This window comes from Urocampus carinirostris, chromosome 4 (genome assembly GCF_059441175.1).
Source record: "Urocampus carinirostris isolate Australia breed hairy pipefish chromosome 4, RoL_Ucar_1.0, whole genome shotgun sequence".
NCBI lineage: Eukaryota > Metazoa > Chordata > Actinopteri > Syngnathiformes > Syngnathidae > Urocampus > Urocampus carinirostris.
The window spans coordinates 19,945,359-19,967,334 of NC_142352.1; the positions used below are offsets into that span (position 1 = coordinate 19,945,359).

General features: G+C 39.0%; 1 protein-coding gene, 1 long non-coding RNA gene and 1 other non-coding gene across 5 annotated transcripts in view; all 3 read right to left on the reverse strand.

Moving 5' to 3' along the window:
* Positions 1 to 320: 320 nt before the first annotated feature.
* On the reverse strand, positions 321 to 1,956 carry LOC148367060 (uncharacterized). The gene is made up of 2 exons (XR_015850189.1): positions 1,881 to 1,956; positions 321 to 465 (listed from the first exon to the last, which is right to left on the reverse strand). It is a non-coding gene; the product is annotated as an uncharacterized LOC148367060 (long non-coding RNA).
* Positions 1,664 to 1,777, reverse strand: LOC148367061 (small nucleolar RNA SNORD67). Its single transcript, XR_015850395.1, has one exon. It is a non-coding gene; the product is annotated as a small nucleolar RNA SNORD67 (small nucleolar RNA).
* Positions 1,957 to 3,633: 1,677 nt separating the features above from the next.
* The window catches only part of lrp4 (low density lipoprotein receptor-related protein 4), a 136,610-nt gene continuing 118,267 nt past the window's right edge, over positions 3,634 to 21,976 (reverse strand). The window contains exons 27-38 of one of the 3 annotated variants that reach the window (XM_088333855.1): positions 20,299 to 20,524; positions 16,231 to 16,534; positions 15,877 to 16,095; positions 15,292 to 15,426; positions 14,698 to 14,806; positions 14,209 to 14,353; positions 11,979 to 12,092; positions 11,790 to 11,901; positions 11,645 to 11,709; positions 11,493 to 11,580; positions 10,550 to 10,691; positions 3,634 to 6,522 (exon numbers count right to left, since the gene is read on the reverse strand). In XM_088333855.1, the coding sequence (XP_088189981.1) occupies positions 6,190 to 6,522; positions 10,550 to 10,691; positions 11,493 to 11,580; positions 11,645 to 11,709; positions 11,790 to 11,901; positions 11,979 to 12,092; positions 14,209 to 14,353; positions 14,698 to 14,806; positions 15,292 to 15,426; positions 15,877 to 16,095; positions 16,231 to 16,534; positions 20,299 to 20,524 (1,992 nt within the window). In that variant the 3' untranslated portion in view covers positions 3,634 to 6,189. Of the gene's footprint in view, positions 6,523 to 10,549; positions 10,692 to 11,492; positions 11,581 to 11,644; positions 11,710 to 11,789; positions 11,902 to 11,978; positions 12,093 to 14,208; positions 14,402 to 14,450; positions 14,597 to 14,697; positions 14,807 to 15,291; positions 15,427 to 15,876; positions 16,096 to 16,230; positions 16,535 to 20,298; positions 20,525 to 21,976 lie in introns of those variants that run through there. The other 2 variants (XM_088333854.1, XM_088333857.1) reach the window with 2 other exon arrangements.

Below are 21,976 nucleotides of genomic sequence, written 5' to 3' on the forward strand. Positions count from 1 at the left end.
AATCCTTTTTCTGTAACTGTAGTGGAATACAATTACATATTTGTATCCTAATTAAATCTCGCCGTTGCAGGTATTCTGTTGCTCCCCAAGCCGGAATACAGCTTGGTGCCATTCTTCAATATAAACATGGCACACCATTTCAGAATTCCACCCGTGGCCCGATGAATATTAAGAGTCCCCTTGGAAGGCCTCATGTTTTATTGAACACGTATTTTAATAAGACTGAGAAGATTCACCTGCTGCCAACTATCGATGATGGCTGTTGTTTTACTCCCATCTCGTGGCACATTTGTGAATTACAGCAAAAGCATTCCAAACAGTTGACGGGTCTCAAACAATTTATTTACAGATTAGTTCAGGGTGGTCATATTTACAGTTTCTGTTGCTCATAAATACAATTCACTTCGCTTCAAATGCAGGAATGGAACTCTGAACAGTACAAGGATGCCGGAAGATTTCTTGAACCTCGGAGAAAAGAGAAAATAGACTGGATTAGCAGCAGTGTGAAAATTGCATAAGTAGACAAAATACAAACCCTGATTCTAGTTTAATTTGAAAAAAATTGTTAGAAAATTACACAATGCTAATACTGTCAGACTATAATTTTTTATATTAATATATATTTATATAATTATGATATCCCCAATTTCAAAGATATGCAATAATCTAAGTGTTTGTCAAGCTGTGTGGTATTTGAATATTGAATCGTCTTTATATCCATTTATATTGCAGATTACATGGTTTGCACCAATATTAGACATGGCATTCCAGGGTAAACGCGTAGTAAAGGCTTAAAACATGAAAATTAAAAGAATGTCGGGATAAACGGCAAGAAATATGTACAATGTAGTGCTTAGCGACTTGTCCAAGTTGCAATAGTGCAAAGAAAAGTAGTGAAACATTTAGCAGCAGCTAGAATTCCCTACAAATTGACAAATAACATTTGAATACCCATTTTTCAATGCAACTACCAAGATGTATATTTTCTAGTTTTCCGTGTTTGTTAAGAGTGGGGAAGAAAAGTACAAAAGACAAGAAAACGGACGAAATTAGAGAAGGAACGAAGGAAAAATGAGCCGCTTCCCCTGTGCGTGCCAACATCTTAGACATAGCGCACCACATTTATCTGAGGGAGGGATGAAAGGGTTAACCCAGGAAAAAATTTTGGTTCCACCGGCAGATAATTTTTGCCCATTTTACGTATTTTTCTAAACAAGACTTGAAAAACTGGTTAAAAATCTAGAATTATAAACCTGCGATAACCCCTCAGCTGCGGTAATTATAAAAACTGTAAATTCAGGCAACATTATTTAAATGTGAGATTAAAACCATGACACTGGTGTCAAGAATAATTTTTTGAACAATTTTCGATGGTGGGTGTGCCGCATGATTTTTTTTTAATGAAAAATGTGTGCCTTGGCTTCAAAGAAGGTTGGGAAACGCTGTTCTGGATAATGCAGTATGTGTACTGATGAATAAAAACAGAAATTAGCAACCTTGCACAAAACCCTTAGAAAAAAAAATACAAATGTTTGTCTGCATTCCAAAAATGAAACAGTTGTCACATGGCAAATTGTTTCCATTCTCTGCATAATTACCAACAGTTCAGAATTGTCAATTTCCCATTTATTGAGACAAAAATGACGGTTACAGACTAGGGAGATTTGAGTCAGATGGCCCCTGTGCACAGTTTGCGTCATCAAGGTAGAATCAGATTGGAGCGTTGATGTCACTGCATCACACCCCAACCAGATTAGTGCAACTCATCACTCTCATACACTCCCAAGCTTTTGAAACAAATTTCTTCTCAGATCGTTCGAGGAGAATTTATTTGCACAGAAATCAATTAAATCCCACCAAGAGACTAAAGAACAACTTACAATGGGGGATCTTCAACTGGACGCCTTCTTCGTATTCAGTGTGCCGCGGGTAAAGCATAAGAAGCCAGTACAAATAGAAAATAAATGTCAATGATGTTAAGCATGTCCTTTTCACAACAGAACAAGATGCATGGAGCTCACATTTACAACAGTTGCAAGCGAACAATAATTTGCAATCTTACAAATGAAGACCTACCTACACATAACGCTGCATTTGCAATTTTGCATTTTAAAGGTATTTGTCTCTTTTCCTGGACTTATAGTTGTTGGGCTTCGAGTTAGATGGCTCTGGCTTCCTTATGGTGGGAGGAATATAGTGGCAACACTGGACGCAGGGACGTTCATCTGCTTTTAAAGAAGCTCAATTTGGAGTATGGCTGCTCTTGTTTGAATAATTTATGTCCTTGAGGGAGAGAACACACCTGCAAAATCCATGTTTGTACATTTTCTTTAAGAAATCTACAACGTGAAGGGACACTCATGAGACGCTTCGTGATTTAGGGCTATACAAATAAAAATGACTTGACTCATGTCCCTTCACAGACGCCTTGCCTTACAGGTTAAGCTAGAACCACTTCCAGCCTCTTCCGATTCCTTCATTTAGGCAGGGTTGGGTAGGGTTACTTTGACTTGATTACTTTCAATTACTCCAATACCAAATATAAATAAAAAAGAAAAAAAAACTACATATAAATAAAATTATGACTCACAACACATGGTAAGCTTTATTTCCTGGCTTTGATTTACTGCAAAACTAACATATAATGCGACAGAAACAAAAGGAAAATAAATCCAAACAGCTTGCCAACATCATTTTTTGTCGTTCCGTTACTCCCCATATTTAGTTTATTTTGTCTTTTATTAGAATATTTGGTATTGGAGTAATCCAAAAGTAATTGAAAGTAATCAAGTTAAAGTAACCTTACCCAACCCTGCATTTACGTTATTAACAGCTGCTGCGTTACCAATATTTTACTAGCTAGAAATATTTGACACGTTACAAAGGAGCAATGATTTACAAAGGAGCATTAATTTGCAAGCCAATAATGAGTTAAGGCATTTAAAAATTTGCAGGCCAGCAAGTTGTCAGCGTTTCGCAAACCACGTGGCTGAGTTAAACCTAAGAATTGAAACACGCACACAAACGTTACTTATGAGAAACAGTTATGATGCACGAGTGGAGATGGTGTCAAAATTAAAATCCAATATGTAAAATATTTTTTTCGTAGTTTGAATCTTATAGGAGACAAGCTAGCAGCCAAGCTTAGCATTTTATTTTTACTCGAATTTATAAACAACCAAGTCACAGAAATAAAAAATTAACTTCGTCTTCTCGTCATAAGACTCATAACATTTACAATATATATACATTTCCCCCAAAAATGTTGATATGAGAACTTACCTAAACGTTCAACCATAAAAGTTCGAAATGTGGACAAAGGAGAGAAAAAAAGAAAAGACCAAGCTTCTTTTTCTTCCAGGTTAAATGCGGGTGGTATCCATCGCTTTGGTGCACTACCGCCCCCTATCGTCACATACTGAAACTCTTCCGCCTCTAACAGTGAGCTGATGGGCCCAATCGCTATGGCGACGGTTTTGGCCAGGTATGAGAACGTGACTCAGCCGTGACGCTTGATTGGTCCAAACCCCAAAAATAAAAATAAACGCTCCATTTAAAATCAACGAATTTAATAGCTCTGAACAGTTTTATCATTACCCAACCACATATTTGAGAAAAAGAGTCAGACAAGAATTCCATTAAAATGCAATTTTATATTAAAAGATAGCAAAGGGATAATTCACTATATCACACAACACATCTCGTTAGTACCGCCATGTAAATAACATGTCTGTCCATACTTTTACATCAAATGACAATCAAATCATAAATACCTCTTTTTTGTCAACTTTACAACAGCTATATGCAACTGATATTTCAGAACAGAAAGGGGGGATTATTAAATAAATGGCATATTCCCTATCATTTACAATAGCCTGCAAAACAGTGGTTAAAATAATCCATTAAAAAAACACATTCTCCAGTGAAAAACATGAATGCAAGTCCAATTACAGATCCCTTTGTACAAAAAGAATATACAGCTGAATAGTCATATACCCGAAAAAATACAATTTGTACAGTTTTAGCATTCCTGCAGCAGAGTTGGAGGGATTTGTGAGCTGGGCTGACATATTGGGTCACTATGATACCGACTGTAGCTGCCGAGACGCTCGCCTGTTAGTGTCAGTGCTAGCAGCACAACAAACAGCAAGTTGCTTTATTAATGGAAACTCCCGAATGCATGAAAATAGACAACCTAGGGTATATTTACGTGCAGGCAATAAGCCAACTGGAAATTGATTATTACCAATATTCTGATGATGTAAAGCCATGTAAATGGGCACAGAAATTGCTTGTGCGCATTCCCCTCATCCGTGATATTTCTATGCCCCAAAGCACTATGGGACTTGTAGTATAAAGATGATGCACATAAACTTACGACAAAAAAAAAAAAAGTCTCCTGCGTATTTGGTTGATGTCTACAGGATATATATTTTTGCCTCCCCAAAAACCAAACATGTCACAGATGTATCCAGCTATTCATAAATGTTTTCCCACCGTCTAGTCCATTTAAGACCCGATTTAATCCCAATAGACGTCTAAAATTGGGTTGTGTTTATCCCATCCAAGGTGGATACAATTTGGTCTAAAAATAGTTCTTACCTTCTAACATGGTCTAAATTTAGCACCCGATTAGGCCTCCCCTAACATCTTAAAAAATATGTTTTGCAACCAAATAAGGACGCCTTTTTGACTGAACCTTAGCATTTTTGAAACCTTGTTTCAACCATTTTTTTACCCTAACCCTAGGTGGGTTAAAATCAGTTACAGGTATTGTTGCACCAACTCATTGCTCAGGAAGCTTTTCGTCATATTTTTTTAAAACAACTGTCAAGTAAACTTAATTTGTTTAAAATGTATTACATTTGTAACCGCCCAGAATGTCTGATAATAATCCAACGAGCACGTTGCCCAGCCTTAACACATAATACATGACACCATAAATAATTAATATTCATGATATTGCTAACTAGCAAGAGTCGCTTATGCTAAACTGAGTTAGCTAGAAGGCCGGCTGACCAAAAATGAATGTGACAGTGTTACATGTTTTGATAGTAGTTGGGTTACACAGAATACAATTTAATTCATTTTACTCTGTTTAACAATGTCTAGAAACAAGATACATGGTAGGGAAGTAGTAAAACAGTCTTCAAGCTGGCTACTATGATGACTTCCTTCCAGTTGTCAATACAGTCTAAAAGTAGCATTTATGCTAGCGGGGTTGGAAATATTAGTGCTTTAGAAAATACTTTAATAGAAGCACTTTATTCCCTCTAAAATAGTTTAAGAAGATAATTAGGGATATTTTAGTATTGTTCAAACCAAGTAGCTTTGACATTGCAATCATAAGTGCTGTGTATTAAGAATTACAGGGACAGATGATTTTGTTAGCATAAATTTAAACCTATCAGCATCAGACTTAGTCTTTTTGTCACACATTCAGTGCATGAATCTAAATCCATCTTGATATCAATACAGACACATCTGAACTCTCATGATATGGTTAAAAATTCAAATATAGAGGATCATTTACACAAAAAGGGGGGTTGGGGGGGTGTCTAGAAAAGGGGGAGTGGATAACGAAGCATGTGGCACTTACTGTTGCATCACTGTGACTTCTTCCAAGGGTGAGAGATGCTAAATGACCATTTCAGCAGCGTTTGCAGAAATCAATTTCGTCGACTCCCAGCTTTTTCCTCAAAATTCTACTGTCGTGAAATGACTTAAATCCTCCTCCGATTAATAAATGCGAGTCAGAAGCATGGGGACACTCTGAAGCCCTGCCCTTTGGCACAGTCATAAATACGACACTTGTATTCCTGCTGCACAAAAAGTGACGAAAATCTGAAAGCCCACTCAGATATACAAAACAAAAATTAATAAATAGAGTTTATCTCAAGATGAGTGGTTTTTAAGGTACCATGTTAGGAGTCCTGCTGAATCTGAAAAGGAAAAACAAAATCCTAAAAATAGTAAAGTACACAGAGAGATAATAGTTGCACATTTGTATCCCGTGCCACTAGCTCCAAAGAGTCCTTTGCGTTTTCCGATTCCGGCAAACTATTCAGATTACAATTTCGCCTGGAGGTGTTTTAGGGCTGTGCTATGGGGGCACACAAGTTCAGCTTGGACTTTAATTTTCGTACCTTGGGTCCATCTGGACTACTATTTTTATTTTTTGGCCGGCCCTCAAACTTCACTCTCAGTGGAGGGCTTACGCAAGGACATCCAGCCGGTGTCGGGTAGGCCGTGGCGCTGAGGGGTGATGGCAGAAGGGGTGAGGGCTGCGATGGAGGAGCATTCGGAAGCTTCTTCTTGGAGGAGCTGCTCCGTTTCGCCGTCATCTAATGAAGCGCTGCTGGTCTGCAGGGAAACGGTGTCGGTTCGCATGCAGGTATGCAGGCCCCCCCGCGACGGCTTGATTTGTTTGAGGTCATCCCAGTAGAGCTCTTCGGTGGACAGGAGGCAAACGCCTTCCACGATACGGATTTTTTCTTTGGTGTAGCCTCCGTCCACACCGCCCTAGAGAATGCATGAAGTGGAATTAGTTGGAGAGTGAAGGATGGATTCAGGCATTCTCACATGTCTGTAATTCCTTCAGGAGATCTATTTCTAGATCAGTGGTTCTTAACCTAGGTTTGATCGAACTATGGGTGTGGTGAGTCAGTCTCACAGGTTCAGGGAGACGTATTTTGGTACACTAGAGTGAAAGCGGTGAGGTTAAGAACCAATGTTCGAGACCTTCTCTGAAGGCAATGGGATATTTTTTAGTCAAAGCATCACAATTGGCACACAATTGAGATCAATGTTAAGAGGCTCAATATCATCATCATCATACCAAAACAGTTTGGGCAATCATTGATGGTTAGTTTATATCTGAAGATATTTCAATAAGGAACGTTTTGGCCAGCTAAATTTAAGACCCATAATACTTGTGTTTTGATGATATTTCTGTCTTTAAACTGCTATAAATACATATATTTTAGAAACTTATTTTAGCAATAAATTTTTTGGGATGTTAAATAATAAGTTAGAAAAATAAGAACATTGTGTAGTATTTCTTTACATTGAATACAAATAACACTGAATTAATAATCAGTTAATTTAAGCTTGTTACAATATTGTGACAGTTATCAAATATTAAAGTCCGCATCATAATGATATCATGATATTTTGTTATCCTTAACTTTTTTTTTACATTTAAAAAAAAAAACCAAGCAAAAAAAAAAAATTCAATCACACTTCCTAGATCAATAGACCACCAATAAACTTATTTAAGAACGTCTTTTTAACACTCAACTGCCCCAAACGTTTTCTGCCCCCCCCAAAAAAAAATAATAAAATCAAATAAAAATAAAAATCAAATAAATTAAGTTCTCTCCGTAAAAAAAAAAAAAAAAAAAAAATATTTTTATTTTGCTATATCATTAATTACTTTATATTAAAATGAGTACATTTTAAACTAAGAAAAGTATTACTGAAAATAAGCATATTTAAGGTATATTTAAGGTTTTTTATCACCCAAAAGTACTGCACTTTGAAATGTTTCCATTAAATAGGAAAAAACATAAAATGAGTAATTTTTAACACGTTCTTTCTAGATGTGCCTTATTTTTACAATATTTCGGCCAAAAATGGATGTTTAGAAGACGCAAATATTAAAGCAGAGCAAAATAAATATTTCGAAATTCTTTTTTTGTTTTTATTATAATTTTGAAATCATTTTGAAGTTAAAGTGTTTCGAGTTTACTATTTGAATACACATTTTGTTTTAATAGATCATGACATGGTATAACAATATTTTTGGTTATTTTGACTCAAAGTATTTATTAAAGGAATTATATAATAAAAATCAACTGCCAACAGATGAAGAATACTTTACTGGGGATAATATTTTTTTTATAATTATCTATTTATCTACATAAATTTTCTATCTTTTATGAGTGTGAGTTTCACGCCAGTTGCAACAGACAGTTCGAATTTCCTTACCTGTACATGCTTATGCACTACTCAATCTCATTTCAAGTAAGGAATATAAACTTTTACAGTCCCCAAAATAACTTTTTTTACCACAATAGAAATGAATAAAACAGCATAACATAACAGATAGAAAGACACAGCACACATCAAAAATGCAAAACAGAAGGAGCCCTTCCTCCATGCGGCGCAACTACCTGTCCACAGCACATTAGGGGTCAAAAGATAAAGGGGGAGAGGGAGTTGTAAGGATGAGAGAGCTGCAGGAAATACAACAAAGGGAGCAAAAAAAATGAGAGTTTCAGTGTAGCCTTTCAAAGATTTAATTTGCCATTTAAAACAATAACGATCTCTGTAAATTCCGGGCAATAAAGCGCACCAATTATAAGCAGCCATTAGAAAAATAATGCATAAATTAGCCGCATCATTGTATAAACTGCAGGGTTGAAAGCTTGTTACACAAGTCGCGTATTATAGTCCGGAATCTATGGTAAAAGGCAGATGTCACTTTTTTTGTGGCCCCCCAAAAACAGCTGAATAGCCCGCGGACCAGAACTGACAATCACAGTTCGTCTACCTCTTTTACAGCTGATTATAACACAGTCTCCCAGTCCTCTTCTGGATCATCCAAATGCTCTCTAGTGAACAACAGAAGGCCTGGACATGTACTTCAGTAGGGGGACATGCCTGGCATTGCAGAATTTGAGCCTCTGGTGGCTTATTGCGTTACTGATTTGTTACTGTCGTTAGAACTCTCTGTAGGACATTCCCGAGGTTCCCTGTGTTGTTTTGGGATTTTTGCTTACCAGTGTTATCGTTTTCCCGCCACGGGGTGAGATCTCTCAGAGCCCCAGATCGAGGGAGATTATCAGTGGGGTTGAATGCCTTCCATTTACTATTAATTACTCACATAGTTGATTTCTTCAAACCAAGCGTTTTACCTTTTGCAGGTTCAGTCTTCCCAGCTTGGTGCAGGTCTACAATTTTGTCTCTGATGTCCTTGGACAGCGCTTTGGTTTTGCCCATAGTAGAGTTTGGAGTGTGACTCACTGAGGTTGTGGACAGTTGTCTTTTATACTGATATATAGTTAAAACTGGTACCATTAATGCAGGTGTAAGGGAAATTACGGTTTAAATGGGCCTTTTATAATCTTGTATTTTTATATACTCTTATACTTTTGTACTATTACATCTTTATACGTTTATATTTATATGGTATACTCAAGAAGTGTGTGTGGTTTTACGTTTTCACTTGGTGTTTAGAGGCAATGTCAAAAGATGTCCTTGCCTCCCACATTTCTTTCTTCTTACAGAGACGCATTGTGTTAACAAAGTTTCTGTTTCTGTGCCGTCAAGCGCGCTCGAGAGCTTCCACATTCCAAGTCAGCCTTATCGGTCATTTATCATACTCGCACGCCATCTAGTGACCAACATTATACACAGAATTTAATTATGTGATTCCTGTCTAAACCAATCAGATTCATTTCATGTGTTCATATAAACCAATCAGATGTGTAGTTTCCTTCGAGTGTTTTCCAATAAATTAGCCTCCTGAGAGTGGAGGAGCAGGATTCTTTTCGGCTTCGATCCTGGAAACACGCACCTCCGAAGGAAGGGGCTATCAAAAACCCAAATATCCGATTCAAAGTGTGTTCTCTTTTTCATTTGACTACAATCTCGAGTTTTAACCTTGACAACAGGTAACAAGTGGAGACTTGTTAGACGTCTTGAGAAGAAGTTAGACCTCTTTGACAGTCAGAAATCTTGCATGTTTGTAGGTGACCAAATACTTATTTTCGACTCTAATTTGGGAATTATTTAATTAAAAATCAAATGTGATTTTCAGAACTTGCATAACTAGTGGTTGACCCAATACTTCTTTGCTGCACTGTATTCGTGGATCTCAACAATACATGTATAAATATTTTTGCAATTTTACTTCTGGGAAATGCCATCTTATTTTTTTCATGTCCCATAATAAATGTCTATAATTGATACGTAACCTTTGAACTAATACACATTTCATAGTGCCCTGTTTAGGATTAGCAAAGAGCTGTACACTTGGGTACACAAACTAATGCCAGCTGCAGCTAATCTCAAGAGAAGAAGAAATGCAATGGCAAAACAATACCACCAGAGAGCAGTGTCGGCATCATTTTTAAGCAGACTTGAAAAACATGGCAGCAGTTTCAAGTACTGTAGTTAGAAGCACTTAATGGGTCATTGTCAAATGTAAGTTCTAATTGGCATGAGAAACCATTGACATGATCCGTGTGTTTAAATACATGATCAATTCATTTTAAAATTAGTCTACAGTATAATTTATATATTTAAATCCCTTAGTCCTACAAGGTTATACAAGGCAGATGTTTTAGTGGTTGACTGATTACAACCTGGTAATATTAACAAATATAACATGATCGCTTGTTTATACAAATGCTAGAAGCCCTTTCCTGCTAATCATTAACACAAAATAGTTTTAATCTACAAAAAGCTTGGCGACCCTCGATATAAGGTATAAAAAACCTTAAGTCCACTCAATTTTCAAAAGTTGTATTTGTGCATTGTATACCTCTTTCTTATATCGGAGTTGATTATAAATCAGCGGCTTCTGGGAGGCCTCAATCTTGACCTCCTGCGTGGAAGTCCGGTACGAAGGGTTACTGTAGGTCAGGTTGCTTACTCCGGGATCAGCAAACTTTGACTTTTTGTGTCTGTTGGACAAAAACACAGGAATTAATAAAGGTTGTGTGATAAATATGATTTATCAATAAAGCATATACTTTTAGAAAAGACAACCCCCTGTTTACAGTGTCTCTTATGTTTCTAAGTTACAACGTGGAATAAGATGAATTTTCGCCCCCGTTACAGCATTTTCCAAAGTTTCACGAGCAAATTATTGATGATACAGAAAAGCTTTAAGGCAGATTTTTTTTGTACTCTGTCAGCATTATTGTGTGTTTTGGAGTAAATATTTTACACGGTTGGATTCTCTGGACGCTCCTGGATGTAACAAAGCCATGTTTGTGGACATTCGAATGATTTATTCACTGCCAGGGGACGCCGGCATTCTAGTTTTTAGGTATCTTGTTTCGGATTACTCATGATGTTTTTGTGATGAGTACATTTGAAAATAGTCATCATATCTTGGATCCCAAGAGCTTAAGCTTTCCAATGATTCGTGGCATGATATATTTCAGTGACTGGTGACATTGCACAGAGACATTTTTTTATCAATTCTGGCGGCCTGCGGGTGAGCTGTATGAGTGTTAACAGGTTAATCATTTACATCTATATTACACTGAAGTAATACTAACTATACTTTTAGTTATTTCATGTCTTTTATCAAAGGCTACCGAGGGTTCAGAAAACATTTACCACAAGTATCTTTCCCTACCATATGGAATTTTTTGCCTCTCACATTCTAAGTCAGCCAATTTTCCCCTTACAATACCCCCAGAATGTATTCATGTCGAATCATGGGGGTTTAGTGTATCTAAATGTGGGGGACTGACCTGTAAATAATAAAAGCAATGATGAGAATCAGAATAGCCAGGATGGTCAAAACTCCACCGATCACATAGCTGAGATGAAGTCCTTCTCCTGGTCGATGAAACAAGCATGTTCATTGCTCATAGTGACAAAAACAGACATTTTTAATACTGACCATGAGGAGCAGTGACTACATTACTCTGCAAGCACTCTTCAATATTTAGGTTCTTGTCAGTGCAGCTGTGAACAAACGCATGGATTTGATGTCTTAATAAGCCAATGTAAAACCAAATGTGATCTAATTAAGTCAAAAGACCTACTTGACCGCAGAAGGTCCTCTCTGGGAACTTTCTGTTGGAGCTTTAGGGATCTTGTTGGGGACCGCAGTGCTGCTCGTTTCTCGGCTTGGCAAAGTGGGAATGTAGCCTGCAACTGGTAAGAACAAGTATGTTGAATTTTTATGTATAAAACATTTCACACTTGGCATTGCAGAATCCTTATCCACTTACTGGTGGAGCACGGTTTCCCGTCTGGCTCGTCGGGGCACGCACAAACAAAACTGTTGGTCTTGGCAAAGCACAGGTGAGTGCAGCCTCCGTTGTTGACTCCGCAGAGGTTGGTACCTTGCAAAAGAGGAGGGTTCACACAAGTTTAAAAAAATACTCTGTGGGTGATTTATTGGGTTTCCTTTTTATAGTCATACAAATTTCTTGACTGCTGTTTTATTCATAGCCTAGCTTCTGCTTTGTTCTTGTTTACCACTATTATCAAAGCTCTGTTCCAACAATGGATGGCAGGGTTCGAACGAGTGCTTGAAATCCTTAAAAGTGCTTCAATGTTGTTTTCAAGGTATTAAAAGTGCTTGAAATTTGTGTGAAGAACTTGTAAATGCTTTGAATTGTAGCCATGTTTCCCGGCAGTCTGACTTGATAGACCACCCATTTAATGAGGAAAAATACTTTAATAAATCATTGCTTCTTCCTCCTCCATGATCTGCTACCTTATTTTGTAGGAGTTTTGTAGTCTGGGGCTTCAAGCCCATGGTAGGGTCACCCATGACAAACAGGTCCTCGGTAAGGGGCCAAAGCGCAGCTCATCGACCTCTTATAGATAGATAGATAGATACTTTATTCATCCCCGCAGGGAAATTCACATATAATGAAAACGAACATTGGTGCACGAAAGCGGTGTGCCAGAAGCGTCCCATTTCTAATCGTGGAGATGGGACGCTGCTAACCTCAACCTGGGACGTTGTGAAGCAGTGGGCAGAATACTTTGAAGACCTCCTCAATCCCTCCAATATGTTTTGCTCTAAGGAAGCAGGATCTGGGGACCTGAGGTTGACTTTCATATCTCTGGGGTTGAAGTTACTGAGTAGTTAAAAAGCTCCTCGGTGGCAAGGGCCCAGGGGTGGATGAGATCCGCCCAGTGTTCTGTATGTTTTGGACGTGTCATGATTGCCACGCCTTTGCAACATCGCCCGGACATCGGAGACCATACCCTTGGACTGGCAGACTGGGATGAAGATTCCACTTTTCGAGAAAGGGGATCAGAGAGTGTGTTCAAATTACAGGGGAATCAAACTTCACAGCCTTGCTATTAACGGTCACTGGAGAGGAGGGTCCATCAGACAGTCGAATCTCTGACTCAGGAGGAGCAAGTGTAGTTTTCGTGCGGGTCGTGGAACAGTGAACTAGCTGCATTCAATCTGCAGGGCCTTTGAGGGTGCACTGAAGCCAGTACGCACCCAGGACCATATTTTTCGCTACAGAGCATTTGAATGATCCAGAACCAGACTGGGAGAATGTGTTATGGACAGATGAAAGGAAAATAGAAATATTTGATTGAAACAGAGGTTCATGTGTTTGGAGGAGAAATAATATTGAATTGCATCCACAGACCACTGTATCCAATGTGAAGCACGGGGATGGAAACATAATATTTTGGGGCTGTTTATCTCCACGGTGACAACTGATCTGTATGGGGCCATGTATCGAGATCTTTTGAGTGAAAATCTTCCATCACCAATGGCATTGTAGATGAGACGTGGCTGGGTTTTTCAGCATGAAAATGATCACAAACACACAGCCAGGGCAACCAAGAAGTGTTTTTTTACGAAGCATTCTGAGAGCCTGCCAGTCTCCAGATTTTAACCCAATACAAAAATCTGTGGAGGAAGTTATAAGTCCATATTGACCAACGACAGCCCCAAAACGTCACTGTTTTAGAGGAGATCTGCAAGGAGGAATGGGCCAAAATACCAGCAACAGTGTGTGAAAAGCTTGTGAAGAGGTACAGAAAACATTTGGCCTTTGCTATTGCCAACAAGGGTACATAACAATGTATGAATAACTTTTGGTATTGACCAAATACTCATTTTCCACCATGATAGGGGAAAAAATATTTAAAAATCAAACAATGTAATATTGTTTTTGTTCCCACATTCACGCATGGTTGACTATTACAGGCCTTTTAACATTTCTAAGTGGGAGAACATGCACAATTAGTGGTTAACTAAATACGTATGTATTTGCCCCACTGTAGTTGGAGGCAAAAATCAGAATTAAAAAACTGTAAATACAATTCTTGGAAAAAAAACAATGTTTTTTCTGCAAAATTTTATTTTGCAGAAAAATCACCAGCCCCTGATAAGAAGTTATTTTTCCAACTATTTCGGTGTAAAAAAATGAAAACATGCAGCTTACTTCTGCCGTATTATCACACAAACACATCACTTACCCGTCTGCCTGTTGGGAGACACTACAATAATGTCCATGAGCCCCTCCACATTGGCTAACACGGTTTCCTTGTTCCGGCCCGTGTGTTTGTCCACCCGCTGGATGGACTTAGTCTGCCAGTCTGTCCAATAGATCCAACGGTCTTGCTGCGAGAGTCGGGAGAAAGGCGTTAGAGGGGAAGACACCGGCTTCAACTGGGGAAACGGAGGCAGAAGAAAAGAGGAAAGGAAAAAACACAGACAAGGAAAAGGGGTATGGGAGGAATAAAGGGAGGGGGTGGGAAAGGAGGAGGGAGAAAAATGAAGTTCAGAGTGGAAGGAATGAAGAAGAAATGGTCGAGTCAAATGAGCCAAGTGGAGGTCGAGTGAATGACCGAGTTACACGGTGAGCTGACACGAGACAGAGCAGGTGAAGTGGGCAGCCGACAGGAAGGGTCAGTCTTGGATCGGATCGCGAGCTGGTGGGAGGGAGAGGTTGCAGCAATGGGTACCTGTGTTAGGGCGAAGGGGTGGGACACGGGGCTAACGAGGATCTGGCGCAATTTCCCGTTCAGATCAGAACTCTCGATCCTGTCCAAGTGGGCATCCACCCAAAAAATCCTGCGGGAAATAGCAAAGTCATTGTTGAGGTAAATGGACTACATTTATATAGCGCATTAGCCAGTCACTAAGGACCCCATAGCTACCAGGCATTTCAAGTCATGTCATGTTTTTTTTGTATAGCCCTTAATCACAAAGAGTATAAAAGGGGTGCAAAGATCAAAGACTATTGCAAACTATTATTACAGAATATTATGACACCATACCCTCATCTAAAACCTACATGAGGGCAAATAATACACATATTCATCAACACAAAATATAGGTTATTCATCTGCCATAGAGTAGAAGTGTCTTTCACACTTTACCTATTCATACAACCCGATCGCGGAGTCAGCATTAAGTGGAAAAACATGTTCTACTTAACGGCTTAAGAACCTAGCTTCTTGTTTGATGGGCACTTATGTCCAGATCTTAAGAGTCTAAGTGAATTAGAAGAACTTCCCTGTGATTAAAACTTTCTGAAATCAAAAACAGAGTCTCACCTCCTAGTATCATAGTCCAATGTAAGTCCATTGGGCCAGCCCAGATCAGTATTGATGAGGACTTTGCGGTCAGTGCCGTCTAGGTGGGATCGTTCGATTTTCGCTATATGACCCCAATCGGTCCAAAAGAGGAACCTGAAAAAAAAAAAAAGAAACTTGTAAAAAAAAATTGTAAGCATATACTATACATTAATTATGCTACATAAGTAGAGAAACAAAGAGAAAAGGGGAGAACAGAAGATAAGAGGTGAGAGAAGTGAGAGGAGAGAAAAAGGAAAGATAGGGCAAAGAGAGAAGAGGGCGAGAGGGGTAAAAGAAAGAGGCAAAGAGAGGGGGGTAAAGAAGGATTGAAAATAAGGAGAGAAAAAGGGGGGGAAGAGAGGGGAAAGAAAGAACAAGGGATATGAAAGAATAGAGAAATTCAAAAACAAAAGAGCAGTGCAACAAGGAGAAAGAGATTGGGGAGAGCAAAAGGAGAAAGACGGTGGGCGAGGGTATGAGTAAATGAGAGTGAATGAGAGTGAGACAGACAGACAGACAGACAGAGTGAGACAGATATTTGTATCAATTTATTTTTCCCCTCACCCTTTGCTCGGGAAAACTGCAATGGCTCTGGGTTCATCCAAACTATTGTTGACCAGAACCTTTCGGCTGGTTCCATCGATTCGCGCCACCTCGATGGTGTTTCGTCCTGTGTCGGTCCAGTACATGTTTCGGGCCACCCAGTCTACAGCCAGCCCGTCTGTCGTTTTCAGGCCCTGGCTGATGACTGTCTCCATGCCCGTGCCGTCAAGGTTTGAACGTCTATAAATAAAAGACATATATTAAATGTGATTACTTTTTTTTAGTTGGTTGGAATTTTGGGAAAAAAAAAAAAGTGATCTTAAACAATCTAGTCAAAAATAAAAAAAACATGCGAGCAATATTTGTGTCCGCTACCTTATCACATCTAGCGTGACGTCAGTGTAGTACAATTTGCCATCGACGCTGTCGAAGTCCAGCGAAATGACATTGTGCAGCTCGGGCACTGGCACATGCACGTCCGTGTGATCGTCCGTGTCTAATGAGATCCTTCGCACGCTGACGCGGTTGGAGAAGACCAGAAAAGTTTCGGGAGAGTCGTCGCACGATCGGCCGTCCGCTTTAAGAAGGATGCCGGTGGGGCAAGCGCAGGAAGTGCCGTTGGGGCGGGGAAGGCACAGGTGAGTGCAGCCGCCGTTCTTTCTGCCGCACTTGTTGAACCCTGACCAGGAAAGAGGGAGAAAATGATCTTAATTTTTGAATTTTTTTTTTCGTTTATTTTTCTTTTCAGTCATATTGCAACACACATCAAATAACAGAATGAACAAATCACTTGAAAAGAAAAAGGGATGACAGGTTGAAGTCAAGACTTATCAAGGACCACCAAAAACCTTTTAACGCTCAATCATACAAACAAATTAACATATCTTACATCATTATAACAATCTATTAAAATATGGCCGCATTATTGAATCACGATGTATACAGTATTTTACAGTTTCTGAAAAATTATTCTTTTTACATCATTCTCCTCCTCAAACCTGTGACAAACAGGCACGGTATTGTGAAAAAAAGCTAAAGTGGGATTGGACGTGCATCAAGAGTGAACCACAAGAGTGCGACCAGACTAGGTGAGCACCCGCCAAGCGCCCCTTCCATCGCTTTTTGCAGCTCAGCTGACATCAGCCTGATCAAAGGTATTCTCCAGCGTCGTCTGTTCAGTGCGGAACCAAGATGGCATCAATGTTGCTCTGATGAGCATAATGAATTTACAGGTCAATCTGAACATCAGTATTGTATCTTTTTAGGAGCCTGGGTCACACTCAACACAAAATTTGCCAAAGGCCCTGCTCCCACACCCCGTCTCACATTTAAAACCCATTCTGAAAACAAAAATATTTTTTAACCTTGTTTTTTTTTTTTACATACTACGGTACAGCTTTTCTTAGAGTTTATAAAGAAGCTATTCTGTTAATGTCCTCAGTGTTCATTTTACCACTGAAAAGTGATGAGTCCCGGAGACTCGCACGTTCAAAAATCTATGGGTCCCAACAGAGATCTATGGGTCCCCAAAATTTAGTGTTATCGAGGTTGCAATTGTAAATCGATGACAAAAATATAATACAATTCTATATACAGTATTCATTCAGTTTTAATCATCGAATTATAAATTCATTTTCTGCATCAAATTAGTGTTGGTAATATACCGATTAAAGGATAACCACAAACCTGTCATTTTTCATTTTCTCCTTTTATACTTCCTTTTTTTCTTAACTTCTTTATACAACATAATAATTCATAATGTAACGCATCAAAGCAAGTGAGCCGTTTGAGAGCCGGCTCTCTTGAATGAGTTGAGCCGAAAAAGAAACAGACTTTTCACCACACAATCGAGATCGGCTTGCAGACGAAAACTCGAACCGCGGGACCAAAACCACATCTGCTGGATCTGCCTTTGGAGTGTGGTAAATCTTTGTTTAAAAAAATATAATCGGGTAATAATGACAATTTTGTGTCAAAAAAGTTGCGTTCTGGGGACGCACATTGATTTGAGACTATGCGTCCCCAGCAAAAATGATGCGTCTAGGACGCAGGGACGCGGCCAAACGGGAACACTGTCCTTAAAACAAACAAGTGAGGTTCATTATGACTTGGATATTAAGTGTTATGAGTATTCCTTTCACTTATTTGTTCATTATACATTAACATTTTCATCATCACACTCATTTGTTAATTATACATTCATGTCATTTAGATTTTATCATCACAAAAACAAAAGAGTCTTACACTATAAATTATGTATATATATATATATATATATATATATATATATATATATATATATGTATATTTATAACATTTTCCTTGCTTTTTCTTTCCCCTATTGTCCTTTCAATCAGGTGTTATGCCGTTTAATAATTTCTGAAGAAAAGGAATAATCCAAAAGTCTTGTAAAAAAAGTGGAAAAATAAAAATTCCCCCCAAAATACAAGTATTGTATTTAGACCTAAGATTTATGGCCCGAGCCCGAACCCGAACCCGAGGCAATTTCGGGCCTGAAATGTCAGTCATACGGTCGGGTCGGGTCGGGTTCGGTCCTGCTTTTTTTTTCTTTTTTTTTTTTTTTAATTAATTAATAATTATAAATATATGTTCATTAAAAATATATACTTAAACTATGTATGGATACTAGACCAAGGAATACTTGTTATAAAATAAATAATTTGGATAAAACGGAGAAGGAGCTGTAATTGCTTTTAACGGAGCCAGAGCATGCTCTGTGCACGTGACGTGACGTGAATGCTGTCCTCTTAATAATCTTCCCCTCCGCAAATTCGCGTGATTTTGGCCTGGTATCCCCGATATGGAGTCGGACCAACAAGAAGTTAAGGATAAACTCAAGAGAGGAGAACTGACGAGGAAAACGCACTCTGGTAAGAGTGAAGTGTCTCTCCCAATTGTTATAATTAGCTCGCTTTATTGTTTTAATAAGCGTTTTATATAGAATACGATCGCTTTTGTCGGAAGCGTACATTGACGTTGGTGACATTTTCATCCGCGTTAAAAAACGCAATTTGCAGAATAAAATCACGCTTTATTGTTTAAATAAACGCGTTATATAGACTAGGATCTCCCAATTATTATAATTAGCTCGCTTTATTGTTTTAATAAGCGTTTTATATAGAATACGATCGGGGGGGGGGGGGGGGGGGGGGGGGGGGGATTTGCATAGGAGTCGGAAAAGGGCACAACACGTCAACACCATCTCAATGAAAGTGCTGCGCTAAAATCTTAAGGACGTACTACTACTGCTGCTGTGGATTATGGCCCAATGATCAAGTCGTCAAAATGACGGACGCCCTTAAATGTTTTCGCTACCTCAAAAAAAAAAAAAACGTCAATGACAGATTGTCGCTTAATGTAACATCTGCAGTGCAGACACAGAAATATAAAAGATGTAAATGTTTATACAGTTTTATTTAACTTAGGCCTAGATGTTGTATCAAAAGGCAGAGTTTAATTTGTTATCATAAATCACCCCTCCTTATAAATAAAATATGTAATTTCGGGCCCCTTTCGGGCCGGGCCAGCAAATCCAGTTAATTAATCGGGCTCCGTCCGGGTCGGGTTTAATACCCCTCGGGCCTGCGTCGGGCTCGGGTGCTTTTTTTTGGCCCGATCTTACCTCTAATTGTATTGCACGTTGGCAATACAATACTTGTATTTTTTTACTGTATAAGCAAAAACATCATAACTATGGAAATAGAGCTTATGGTTATCAAGAAAAACGAAGAGAGCACACAAAAAAAACTTCCCTTGCTAAATTAACCATTCAACATTTAGGATTATTTTTAAACGTAAATAGTCAATAGATGCAAGGAAATCTATATATGACAATCCTTGCAATCCTCACAAATGGACGTTTTAGAATGACTTTTAATTGTAGTAACCCACCTTCTACACCACTGTATTATATACACATATAATACGTATGTAATACTCTAAAAACATGAGTCAAAAAAGGGAACAAACCAATACTTGGGTCAATTTAACTCATTTTTTCAGAATCTTTTTGCATAAAACTTGTTTAGGTTGTTCTAAACAAAATGACCCGAACTAATATAAAACGAAACATTTTGGGGGCCATCATTAAAAAAAAGAAAAGAAAAAAAAGGCACAATTTTAGTGTGCAAAAAACACTCCTTTGTGAGGATTACTTCTGCAAAATACACAGGACTGGTCAAATCAAAATTATTGAGCTGGTCTATATTAAACGCATCCGTTTTTAGAGTGTAGTTACTATATAATATTTTCTTATTTTAATTGATTTTTTAAACCTGGTGTATTTGGGGTTCGGAAGGCATAAGCTATGAATTACCATAGGTTTCTATTCCCCGCTATACTACAATCTCACTTTGCAACCCCTACCTCATATTGGATTAATGTAGTACCCCGATATGCATTTTTCCATTCTGGAAGCCTCACCAAGAGCCCTCTGTCTGTCCACTGCCTGAATGTCCATCAGTCCCGGGAGGTTGGCACGGACTGTGATGGTGTCGGCACCGGTATTCTTGTCCGCTCGCTGGATGCTTCGGCTCTGCCAGTCGGTCCAATAGATGTGAGGCCCCAAAAGGGTCAAACCGTACGGGTGCTGGACTGGGGTCACCAGGGTGTGGCGGTTCTGCCCGTTTAGATCAGCAGCCTCAATGCGCTGCGGAAAATACGAAAGTAGATGCTTACAGTCCACATAATTGCAACATGAAATAACTGAAATCTTTATAACCGTTGTCTTATAAGAGTTGGTGTTAAATTGGGGTGTTTTAACATATTCAAATGAAGGAGGCATATTGATAAGTTTAATCTATTAATATTGGACACCTGCAAAGGAGAATGCATAAGATGCCGTTATCTTGACTATTATGAACTGTTTACATCGCCCAATCATGTTGCTGTTCTTTGATTACAAATCTGTAACCTAGGAGATTAAATAAAAATGGGTCAGGAGAAGGCTTTTTAAACAGGTTGGAATTTCTTCACTGAAGTTGCTTTTTTCCCCTGTTCTCCTTGCAAGTTCAAAATCCATCAATGTCTTCTCTGCTTTTTCTAAACTATACTGTATTTTCACGACCATGGGCCGCTCCTTGTTGTAGGGTAAATGAGCTCAGCACAACATCGACAACTCCATTCTTTTTTCTCCCTTTATATGTGGTTCGCATCATGGTAAATGCAAACTCACGACCAAATAAGATCATCGAGTGCTGGTGGAAAACATCGAAGCGCACAGGGAGCGCAGTTGCTGTGTTTTGCGGAAACATGGCTCACGTTTAGCATTCCGGACACTAACGTGTAGCCACCCGGAGCTACCCGGCTTCAACGCCGCTAAACAGAGACACGAAAGCCGGGGGGAATCGGAGAGGAGGCGGACTTGCTAACACGAGGTGGTGTATCCCTGGATTTTCACAAAGAAAAGTTTTCCATCTGCCGCAGGGATGTCGAACTTCTGGACTGGCGTGACGTCATCCACTCCGCTACAAGCACCCCTAGGGCATTATATTCATCTGTTAATAAACAACGGGGTAGACTGCTGGAAGTCTGAATTTCCCTACGGGGATGAATAAAGTATCTATCTATCTATCTATCTATCTATCTGTTGGCCGCGGAGCGAAGGACCATTCCCCTTTTTCTTTTCAAAGACTATTCTTTTTGTTTCCACTGGACTATCTCACTACGTACGCCTTCGTTTAGTCAGGACCACGTTTTCCCTTTTATTTTTCTGTCCACCCTTTCGTTTGTGAGTTTTTGTTACCACAGACAGAACTGAACATTTGCATTCCACCCTAGTTCGTAGAATATTGGCCTTTGGGATTGGTGGAACGACTCCGCCACCCGATGGAGAGTTCCCAGAAAAGCCCAGGTCCCATCCCCGGAGACCACAAATATTTAAGGGATTACAATTAAGTCTGATAACATAGCTCTTGTGTAATTAAAACATTTATGACTATGCATGACTGATGCCGCTTGTTTTTAGTGTGTGTCGGGGTAGGATATTCATACTGCCAGCTATTCTGTTTTAATCGTCAGCCCCCTATTGGCTTTAAAACAATTTGGGTTGAGGTTTTGGTCAAGAGCCATTTACCACTTCAGTTTATGTATCAAAAATGGT